Source organism: Carassius auratus, chromosome 2 (assembly GCF_003368295.1).
Source record: "Carassius auratus strain Wakin chromosome 2, ASM336829v1, whole genome shotgun sequence".
Lineage (NCBI taxonomy): Eukaryota > Metazoa > Chordata > Actinopteri > Cypriniformes > Cyprinidae > Carassius > Carassius auratus.
Genome location: NC_039244.1, coordinates 12,370,082 through 12,381,391, shown reverse-complemented (window position 1 = coordinate 12,381,391; position 11,310 = coordinate 12,370,082). Strand labels below are relative to the sequence as shown.

At 38.3% G+C, this 11,310-nt stretch overlaps 1 protein-coding gene across 1 annotated transcript; it reads right to left on the bottom strand.

Annotated features, from left to right (window-relative positions):
• Positions 1-2,190: 2,190 nt before the first annotated feature.
• LOC113115842 (uncharacterized) lies at positions 2,191-7,539 on the bottom strand. The gene is made up of 4 exons (XM_026283510.1): positions 7,512-7,539; positions 3,383-5,405; positions 3,205-3,293; positions 2,191-2,983 (listed from the first exon to the last, which is right to left on the bottom strand). Exons 2-4 carry the CDS (start codon positions 5,295-5,297, stop codon positions 2,888-2,890), a joined length of 2,100 nt encoding a protein of 699 aa, XP_026139295.1. The 5' UTR covers positions 5,298-5,405; positions 7,512-7,539; the 3' UTR covers positions 2,191-2,887.
• Positions 7,540-11,310: the final 3,771 nt, after the last annotated feature.

The following is an 11,310-nucleotide window of genomic DNA, read 5'->3' as shown; positions in this document are numbered from 1 at the left end:
CAAGTTCTCTAGATCCTGAGTTTCCTGTCATGAAATCCATCAGCATTTTCCAAAAGGGATGTATTTCTCCTTCTCTGAAAAAGTTTTGGCAAATGGTTGTGTCTCATCAGATACAGTGTGGCACATAACTGTTTTTATGGCCTCCCCACTGCGTGTTAATCCACAGATTCTGACTTCTCACTTTACTAACAAGTGTCTGTGACGACCTCAGCAATCAGGACTCGTTTCCTGTCATTTATTTTATGACAGGGTCGCTGAGTGCACACTGAATAAAATAGTTACAGCTAGCTTGATGAAGCCGAAATGAAACTTTAAATAGAAACAGGCACAAATACATTTTTAAATCACTTTAACCAGGTGTTGTACTGAAAGATGGCACAGGTTTATAGTAAATTTTAATGCCTTTTTTAATATGCTACTTTTATGATATAATTGAAATGATGTTTGACATTATCTCATGAGTTTTTTTGATGTGCTGCAGGTATGATCCGGAGACACACGCGGCACCCACTGATATCATCCCATCATCAGATCATTACCGGCCCTCCTGAGATTCTGACAGGTTCTCGATCTCCGCTGCTCATGAAATGTCATGGTATGTGTTTGGCTGTAAACAAGTTTACTCCAGGATGCCGATAATTCCCTGTATGGTTAAATATATGGTCAGGAAATGGAGATGGTTTATGTTCAAACCCTGCAATGGGCAACTTAAGAATTATCACAACTTTACCCTTGAAAAGTTATTGTAGTTGCTATGGATAAAGCATCCATGGGGTTATTAGAAAAGGTTTGTTTATGTAACTATTTCACATTTAATAAGTTTTAAAGACTCATTTAATTGTATTTTAATTTGATTTGTTTCAAGGTTTTTGGTTTATACTGTAAGTGATTAGTTCCAATCTGATTCAGCTGGAAGTATGTGCGTGTTGAGTCACGTTCCCTCTGCCTGTGGTTCAGACAGAAATTGTAAGATGATTCAAACTGAGAGTGAAATGAAGCAAAACATGTTGTTTAGCAATCTCTCTTGTTTCAACAGGAAGTGCACATGAGGATGAACTTCCAGTTCTCTCAGACAATTTAGGGGATGTAAACTGTGTGAGTTTAAACTTTACTCTACGTAAAATGAAAAGTTGGCTAAAATTGGCTCACCCTCAGGTCATCCAAGAAGCAGCTGAGTAGGTTTCTTCATTTGAACAGGTTTGGATAAGTTCAGAATTACATCACTTGCTCACCAATGGATCCTCTGGAGTGAATGGGTGCCGTCATATTGAGAGTCCAAACAGTAAAAAAAAAAAAAAAAATTCACAATAATCCACAAGTAAACCACATGATTCCAGTCCATCAGTTTACATCTTGCGGAGCAGAAAGCTGTGAGTTTATAAAAAGGAAATCCATCATTGAACAAATTTAACTTTAAAACGGTCGCTTCGAACCAAAATAAGTCCATTATAAGTCCAATACTTCTTCCATTGTAAAAGCCCATCTCCGCACCAGAATATTTGTTTAGAACTGTTTTAACAAGTAAATAGTGCTTTATTTGTACATTTTTCTCTCCTGATTGAGACGAGGCAACTTTGTCACTGGAGAAAGCTATATTATGAATAGAGGACTCTTATTTTATCTGAAAGCAACAGTTTGAAGTTTAAATACATCTAATTGATAAATTTGTTTCTTTCAAACACACAGCTTTCTGTTCACAAGACATACATTTCTGTACTGGAGTTGTGTTGATTAACTTTGGATTGTTGTGATGGTTTGAACTCTCATTCTTATGGCACCCATTTACTGCAGAGGATCCACTGGTAAGCAAATGATGTAATGCTAAATTTCTCCAAATTTCTTCCAACAAAGAAATAAACTAACCTAGATCTTCATATAGAAATAAGTTAATTTTTTGGGGTGGACTCTTCCTTTAATTTTAATCATAAAAGGAAAAAGGTGGAATATGCAGAACAAAAACAATCAAGGCCTACCTCATGCATTAGCATCTTGACCAATTGCTATCATTTCTGCTTCCACAGGATACTAAGTTTAGAGTGGCTATCCTTGCTGTTTTTGTGCTTGGAAACTCAGCATTCTGTATCTCACTGCTCACCTGAATTGGGGATGTATAACCAATGAATCATATGGCAGTACAGAAACTGGAATAAAGACCTAATTATTTAAAGAGCAAGACAAGTAATTATCCGTTTCATTTTATTTGAGGTTTGAACAGAATATTGCATTGAAAACATCCTGCAAGGAAGAAACATATCTATTAAAACATTTCAAACATGAGTTTTATGAAGTAAAATTCACATACCTTTTAAAAGATTTTCACAGAAGAATAAATGCACATTATATCCAGACAATCAAAGCATAAAATATTTAAAAGTCTCACAATGTAATTATTGTACAGAAGCCAGCTACTTTTCTTGTAACACCTCTGCAAGCTACAGTACATCCACAATATACTCTTAGACGTTCCGAGCATCGGTCTTCCTTGTCTTAAATTGCACTTTTAATCAGATTAAATCAAAGATAAATGTATTTTTATTTGCTTCGGCTCTCCACTGTATGGTTAATATAACATGTTATGTAATGTGAAATTAGAATAATACATTTTAATGTTTGGCGTAATTGTTGTACATAGTGCAATTTAAATATACATTATGGTATAAATTCTTAATCTGGAATAATATAAAAGTATATCTAGGATAAATTTCAGAGTGAAAATACCAGCATCCAACATTTTTTTAAAGGTATGACATCAGTTGTTAATATTTTTCCTCAACTATTATTTTTCCAGGTTTGTACTAGTAATGAATGTTTTACTCTAAAACCATTTGCACATGCTTATACTGTAATGGAACCTTGATTTGCGGTTCGATGCTTCATTTAGCCAAATTCAGTCTTGTTGCTGATGATTGGCAAAGATACCTGCTTCCCACCTCTGGGCCAGTGCACTCTTCCGCCTGACTCGAGGGTAAGGTGCATCAGGGAACTAAAGGAGAAAGCTTCACCTGTAAAACTGCATGCAGTTTCCAGTTTCAAGGTGAAATGGGCACAGATAAATGAGATGTCAAAGACATGTGAATGGAAAACAGAAAGATACACCTCAATGGAATTCATGACAGTTATAAATGATACATGAGAGGAAAAACAGAAAAATATCTACAGTATGCAACTTTGAATCATAGCATGACTAAATATAATATAGTGTACCTTGTGGTCGCAGGAGAAAGTTGAGTGGTCCATTTTGCGTGCCATAGATGGAGATGAAGGGGATGACTTAGATTTTGCTCGCACATCTCCTGTAAAGTGTCCAAATAAGAGAAAGGACTACATCTTTATGTAATGACATCAATAAGGTAAATATGCTTATGGTTGCTAAATGTGGTACCTGTTTTCTCATAAGTGAAATTCTGCAGTTGGCTGGGGGACACGAGAATGGTGTCATATCTCTCCTTTACATATAGTTGTGCTCTCTGCCTTCTAAGCTCCTCTTCTCTTTGCCTCACCAACTTGATCTCCTGATCCACCAGAGACTGGGTGCTGTGGGAGCGCAGTTTGAAAAAGGGATTGTTCTGAAAGGTGCTCTCTTGTGTCTCTTGACATGCAGTGCTCAGGCAGAATTCCGAGGCACTTCGGATGATGAGATTCGAGGTCTCCAGGATAATGACATTATTCATGTCGGATGGCCATTCTTGGAAACTGCTCGTCCCAGGAGAAAGCATCCCACCTTTTCTTTGGCTCCGTGGGCTGCTAGGGTACGAATCCGGCTCAAGTATTATGACATTGTTGGCGGTCATTTCATGGTATGTAGGACTTCTTCCAGATGAAGCTGTGATGGACAAAGTTGGAGTTCTTGCACTGGGAGGTCTCGGAGATCTGGGTCTGCCCTCCGGTGTGTCAAACATCAGACTTTTCTCCCCAGATCTGTTGTGGTGAAGAACGACAGGCTTTTGTTTAATTTGCATAGTGTCGCCAGCAGACATCTTCGCCATTGCCCTCTCTCGTCTGAAAATCTCTTCTCGTTCGAGAGCTTCGCGAATCTCCCTCTCCACTGGAGTTTCTGGCTCATCGTAAGGAGACCTATAGCTTGTGTCATCTAGACCAGAGTCCTCTGAACAGGGGCTGAATTGAGTGTATTGGTAATCACCCAGACCAAGATTCTCTGTGTCAGGGTCTCTTCTGGGGCGATCAATGTTGCGAACAGGCTTGTACATTAAGCTGTGTCCACCCTGGCAAGATGCCTGTCTTATCGCTGGCCGGTGCACCAGACCTTTTGTTTGCTCTTCCATCTTCTGCCACTGCTTGCGAGCCACCCTAAAATCCAGATGCTCCGTGCTGACATTCTCGCTCTTTATTTCCTGAACCACGCAGAAGTCTTTTGGCAACTTTTTGTCGAGCTCTGAAGTTGAACAGGACAGACGCTGAAGGTTGTGCTTTGAGGTTTTACCAAGCTCTTCCTCATCCTCTGCAATCTTGGTTAAACTGCAGTAATGGGCAGAAGAGTCCAAAGAAATATCTTGTAGCTCACATTCAGTGGAACACTCTGGTTGTTCTAGAATCTCACTTTTATTAATGTTCAAAGTCAGAGCTACATCTTCAGGGTCAGCATTGCTTTCAATCACTTCATTGTCTTCCTGCCTTGCTTGGTCTTCTGAGTTTACCTCTGCTTCATCCATCCTCGAGAGATCACCGTTCTCCTCAATCTCTTCTTTATCTACAGCTGATGGATCTAAAGACCTCCACTGCTCTTCAGCATCACTGTCTGACGAAATGATGGCCATCTCTACTAGCAGACAATCACTTAGGTCATCTCCATCCATATCTGGACAAGATTCATTTGGGACTTCAGAAATCACCAACTCATTCATTTGCTGTTCCAGCACAGATTCTTCTTGTGCTTCCAGCCTCTCCTCAGGTTCATTGGGTTCTTCCTCTTGTGTATCCTTGAAATTGTTGATTTCCATTTCTTCCTCTGGTTTGTCATTCACAAGAGGCTCTTCATGAGACTCAAAGGCCAAAGATTCTCTGGCATCTGGTTCATCTTGTTCATTGACCTTCACCGTAATGCCTTCTTGGGAGTCTTTGCTTCCATCAGATTCACCTGAGCTATCACATTCTTTGTTTTCTTGCCCATCCAGATCTTCATGGGGGTTGCTCTGTTTGGTATCCAGGCACTCTGGCAAATATGTGGCAAAACATTCATTCACCTCCTCAGTGAATTGACATCTCTGGTCCTCTGTACACCAAGGATTCATTTTACAGTCTGTTAGATCAGCCATTTCTGCAAGCTGGTTGGTGTCCATGGTAACTGCTTCAGACAAGTATTCCTGCTCTTTTTGCTGCTGATTTACAGAGGTGCTTTTGCTTTCATTCACTTCACTTCCATATGATCGCGCACCAGCTGTGGCTCTCTATGGAAGTCACATTGAAAAGATCTGTTTAGAATTAAAGGAACACCAAACTTAAGAATTCTGAGACCATTAAATATTTCAAACTCTAGCAATTTTCTCCTAGTCTTGCTCCTTGAAAAGCTCTGGACGCAATTAATACAACAGCATTACGTTAGAAGAACCAGTCTTGTGCTGTTTCTTTAGCAGAACTGCATGTGCCACTTTTTTAGCTTGATCAAGCTATTCTTGTATTCATGCTGTGAGATATATGTGGGTGGACCTCTTTGATAGCAAATAACCATGAGAAGTTGTTTCTAACAGAGCATGCAATCTCAAAGAGCGCTGAAACAGTCACCAATCTACATTAAAGGATGTTTTAGTAGCCTCATAGAAGAGCCACTAAATATGAGACTTCTAAAAAAAAAAAAAAACAATTCTATTTTAATTGTACCCCTTATTTAATTTTAAATAAAAGCTATGAAATGAGCTGATGAGTTAATTCAACTGGGTTTAATAAGGGGGACACCCGAAATGTGCAGTGCTTTGGAAACATTCTTAAAACCCTGCTGTAATATACATGAAATACGTCTTTGGCAAGTTGCGATCACAACTTTCTAAGCTTAAACAAAGTGAAGGGAAGCACTTCTGAGGAAATACACTTCATTCTTGAGTATTATTTTATAAATTCAAAATCTAATTAGATGACTGCACTGTTATAAGACCTACCTAAAATGATTATAAATTCTTGTTTCCCCATTTATCATTTAGCAGTTTGCTATCCCTTTCTTCTGTGCTGCTTCAGTGCATAAAATACAAAGCTTACAGTATGTGGATGATCATAATACAATTTCATATGATACTGTGATAGTCATAATTAATTTGGAAGATACAGTATGATTTCAGAGAGTCTGTTTTGCATTCCCCCCCTAAAAAGTAATGGTTGCTTGGTAACATGTTAGATCTGAGGAGGCTGTCCTGTTTATGAGCCATGTAGAAGCAGCTTGCTAGTCAGAGCCAACCTATTCAAACTGCCATGCTGTAGGTTTATTATGGCTATCAGCCAGAGTTTATCCAGTGAGAGAGAAACAAATCTATTGCTCATATCGAGCAGATGGGATGTTCTTTTATGCATGCCTGCTGGTGCTGTGACCACCATTAACCCCAGACTCATCCTGCCTGATTTTGGAAAATACATTTCTGATGTCTGAATACAGGTGCATCTCAATAAATTAGAATGTCATGAAAAAGTTAATTTATTTCATTAATTCAACTAAAATTGTGAAACTTGTCTATTTAAAAAATTCAATGCACACTAGGGATGGGCGATATATCGCATGCTATTGTCACGCGCATTTCGTAGATCACTGACAAGCTACGCAATATCGCGTTCATTATCAAAGGCGATTCATCTGGGATAATGCACGCGATATTGCATAGCTTGTCAGTGATCTACGGCTCTGTCTATGAAATGCCACTCCATTTGAAAGTCGGTGATGGCGATTTACCGCTAATCAGGGAACTGGCTTTACTGACGAAATGCACGTGACAATCGCATGCGTTATATCGCCCATCTCTAATGCACACAGACTGAAGTCTTTGGTTCTTTTAATTGTGATGATTTTGGCTCACATTTAACAAAAACCCACCAATTCACTATCTCAACAAATTAGATGGTGACATGCCAGTCAGCTAATCAACTAAAAACAACTGCAAAGGTTTCCTGAGCCTTCAAAATGGTCTCTCAGTTTTTTTCTCAGACTGCTGATCTGACAGTTGTCCAGAAGACAATCATTGACACCCTTCACAAGGAGGTAAGCTACAAACATTCATTGCCAAAGAAGCTGGCTGTTCACAGAGTGCTGTATCCAAGCATGTTAACAGAAAGTTGAGTGGAATGAAAAAGTGTGGAAGGAAAAAATATGCACAACATAAGAACCGTAGCCTTATGAGGATTGTCAAGCAAAATCGATTCAAGAATTTGAGTGAACTTCACAAGGAATGGACTGAGGCTGGGGTCAAGGCATCAAGAGCCACCACACACAGATGTGTCAGAGAATTTGGCTACAGTTGTCGTATTCTTCTTGCTAAGCCATTCCTGAACCACAGATAACATCAGAGGCATCTTACCTGGGCTAAGGAGAAGAAAAACTGGACTGTTGCCCAGTGGTCCAAAGTCCTCTTTTCAGATGAGAGCAAGTTTTGTATTTCATTTGGAAACCAAGGTCCTAGAGTCTGGAGGAAAGGTGGAGAAGCTCATAGCCCAAGTTGCTTGTCCAGTGTGGCTTGTGTCCAGTGTTAAGTTTCCACAGTCTGTGATGATTTGGGGTGCAGTGTCATCTACTGGTGTTGGTCCATTGTCCATTGGATCAAAGTCACTGCAGCCGTTTACCAAGAAATTTTGGAGCACTTCATGCTTCCTTCTGCTGACCAGCTTTCTGAAGATGCTGATTTTATTTCCAGCAGGATATAGCACCTGACCACACTGCCAAAAGCACCAAAAGTTGGTTAAATGACCATGGTGTTGATGTGCTTGAATGGCCAGCAAACTCCCAGACCTGAACCCCATAGAAAATCTATGGGGTACTGTCAAGAGGAAAATGAGTAACAAGAGACCAAAAATGCAGATGAGCTAAAGGCCACTGTCAAAGAAAGCTGGGCTTCCATTCCACCTCAGCAGTGCAACAAACTGATCACCTCCATGTCATGCCAAATTGAGGCAGTAATTAAAGCAAACGGAGCCCCTACCAAGTATTGAGTACATGTACAGTAAATTAACATACTTTCCAGAAGGCCAACAATTTTTTTTTTTAATCGAAAAGTATTCTAATTTGTTGAGATAATCCCATTTAAAAGAACCAAAGACTTAAACTACTTCAGTCTATGTGCATGGCATTTATTTAATACACGAGTTACACAATTTAAGTTGCATCTGTATATTACATCCACTTTTCCAGAGGTGGAATTCTGCAGAGCGCAAAATGATGTTATCAGCTATTATGCAATAAGTGTTACTGTGACTGTTATGTTAAAGGGATAGCTAACCCTAAAACTGTAGGGACTAGGGATCAAGGACTAACAGCCTCAGTCACCATTCACTTTCAGTGCAACTTGTTTCCATTCAATGAAAGTGAATGGTGACTTATATCATTCTGCCTAGCATCTCCTTTTCTTTTGACACAGAACTTAATACGGGTTTGCTTTTTTATGTGAAGGTGAATGATCCTTTTAAGTCAAACTCCTCTCTTGTAAATGGTAAATAGCCAATACCGAAGTGAACTTGATTTTTGAAAAAAATCGGAGTGTTTATTTTGTACATTGCAGCACTAACACTGCAAGCAGATTTGGAATGTATTACCAATCAATCTCGAAATATCGGATGGAGACATATAGCAGCATCTCAACCGGTTAATTATTATTATTATTTTTTTTAAATACACTGGCCACTTGGCCAAGCACGAGACAAACGCAGCACAATGAATTCCTGCATCATTCCCTCTGTGCCTTGCGCATGCAGATGTTCGCCAAAGCAGATACAGTTGCAACAGATGCACATAGCTTCAGTATTTTCATACCTACCAGCAGCTTTAAAAACAGGAGCCAAACGGATATCATCTCCAATCTACCGCAATACGCGCATGCATATATGATTTGTACAGATAACGACAGTAACCAAATGGCGACGCGTCGGGAGTAATTCATATGGTTGAACTCGGAAGAAGGAAAAACAAGCTCGCGACGAACTCCTGTTCAGACCTATCGATCCGTCAGCGATTGTCAAAAGTGAAACAGAGCGGACAGAACAGCGGATATTGACAGAAACCGCCGCAACTGAATGCCTGAGCCCCGCCAGCACTGGTTCCACTGAGCTAGATCGTTCTGTCCCTCTGAGCCCACGCTTTCTCAACCAACTATTGAACGCTTAGATTTTCCTATGAGATTTTGAACATATAGGTACATTCTTAAACGCTTAACGTGAAAAACGCTTAACGTTGTTTACTAATAGTGATATTAACAGACCAAAATTACTAAACATACCAATAAAAGCCTATACTATCTACAAAAAATCAGATGAGCCCTGAATATGAATACAACGCGTTTAATAACAAGTTAAGCCTTTTCCCATATAACCGTTATAAGAAAACGCTTAATGTGGCTTAATGAACTAAGACAGTGACAGACCAATCTCACTAAACATTATACTAATTAAGTATAGCCTACCATCTATCTATCTATCTATCTATCTATCTATCTATCTATCTATCTATCTATCTATCTATCTATCTATCTATCTATCTATCTATCTATCTATCTATCTATATATATATATATATATATATATATATATATATATATATAAAACAGATGAGCCCTGAATATGATCTCAACGTGTTTAATAACACATTAAGCTTTTAGAAAACCATTATGAGAAAACGCTTAAACTTGGCTTAATGTAGCTACTAAGACAATGATAAAAAAAAAAAAAAAAAAACTCACTAAACATCATACTAATAAAGTATACTATGTACAAAAAAATCAGATGATCCATGAATATGAATGCAACTCGTTTAATAACACGTTAAGCCTTATGATGGTTTCTATAATTGTGGCAAGGTCACTCTCGCTGTGCAACATTATTCTCACATGTTAATATAGGCTATATGCATATGTACAATGAAAAAACATTTCCGTTTACATTTATTAGCTAATTTAATAATATGAATATATCCATATTTTTATTTACCTAATGGCACCTATGAAACATGAGAAATCGGTTGTATATTATTTATATTCATTCTGTGATTATGACCATCTGAATGTATACTAATAATAAAAAAATGACAACGTGTGAATATGCATTTATATGTGCTTTTTCAGAAAATAAAAGAGAAAATCTATCATCTGATGCTTTATTTTCAACTCTGAATCCTCTATGCTGACATAGACAAATCTCTTACATTTGGTTTTGGAATAATAAAGTTAGATATGATGCTGGGATATATTGATTTACCATCTCTGTAGACTTATCCTCCATTAGTAAAGTCAAGGACTTAGACTCTATAAGCCAAACCAATCCTCATGTCATCATGTTTTCCAGGAATAACCCAGAAATCTGTATTACTCACCCGCCACATCTGTTCTATTGCAGTGATGTCAGCTGAGATGCAAACTCTAAACTTTTGGGTAATTCAAAATTATCCACATCTTTAAAGTAAAAATAAAAATAAAAAATCCAAAATTAGCAAGGGTTAAAGGTTAGAGTGCCAAAATTTGTTTTGATAATGCGTGCAAACTGATACATAATCTTAGACCATGTTTACTTATTATTAACATACATCTTGGGTGATCTGATTGTAAAATGGCAAATGTACATTTCCATTATATTGCAAATAAATTGAAATGAAATTTTTGGATGTGTCATGGGAATGAGGCAAAGCTTTATTCCTGAATATGCAGTTCCAATCTTCTTGCAGAACAACATGGTAAAAATAACGACAGTAAGTTTGGTGAAGGTTATTCTGTCTGTTTGCTCCCTGTCTTACTGGCTCGGGCTCTGCATGTTTTTCCCTGTCTTCTGTTTTTTTGTAGCTATACCATCCCACACGCTTGACAGGAAAGCAGCATGAATACACTCCAACAAATTGAAAATGTAACACCAAGGCATCGTCTTTCTCTCCTCCCTGTGTTTTATATTTAAGACCTTCCCACCACAAGGCACAAATTTGCTAAATCTCTATATCTGACCGCTTTTTAAACTCTCTTTTAAGATGCATAAAAATGCTTTTCATCAGACACAGGTGTACAATGACTCATCTCTCCGTCTAGAGACTGACAGATGTGTCACATATTCCATAGACATCAATAGAAAAGTTGGGAATCTGGATACTTACTGTCAGTGATGGAGCTTTGAGGTCAGCTGGTTGAACAG

Excerpts from the sequence above, each read along its gene's own strand:
- LOC113115842 (XM_026283510.1), bottom strand. The coding sequence starts at position 5,297 with ATGGACACCAACCAGCTTGCAGAAATGGCTGATCTAACAGACTGTAAA. Across the intron at positions 3,294-3,382 it reads TTTCACTTATGAGAAAACAG|GAGATGTGCGAGCAAAATCT; the intron begins GTACCACATTTA and ends GACACTTTACAG. Across the intron at positions 2,984-3,204 it reads CTTTCTCCTGCGACCACAAG|TTCCCTGATGCACCTTACCC; the intron begins GTACACTATATT and ends TTTCTCCTTTAG.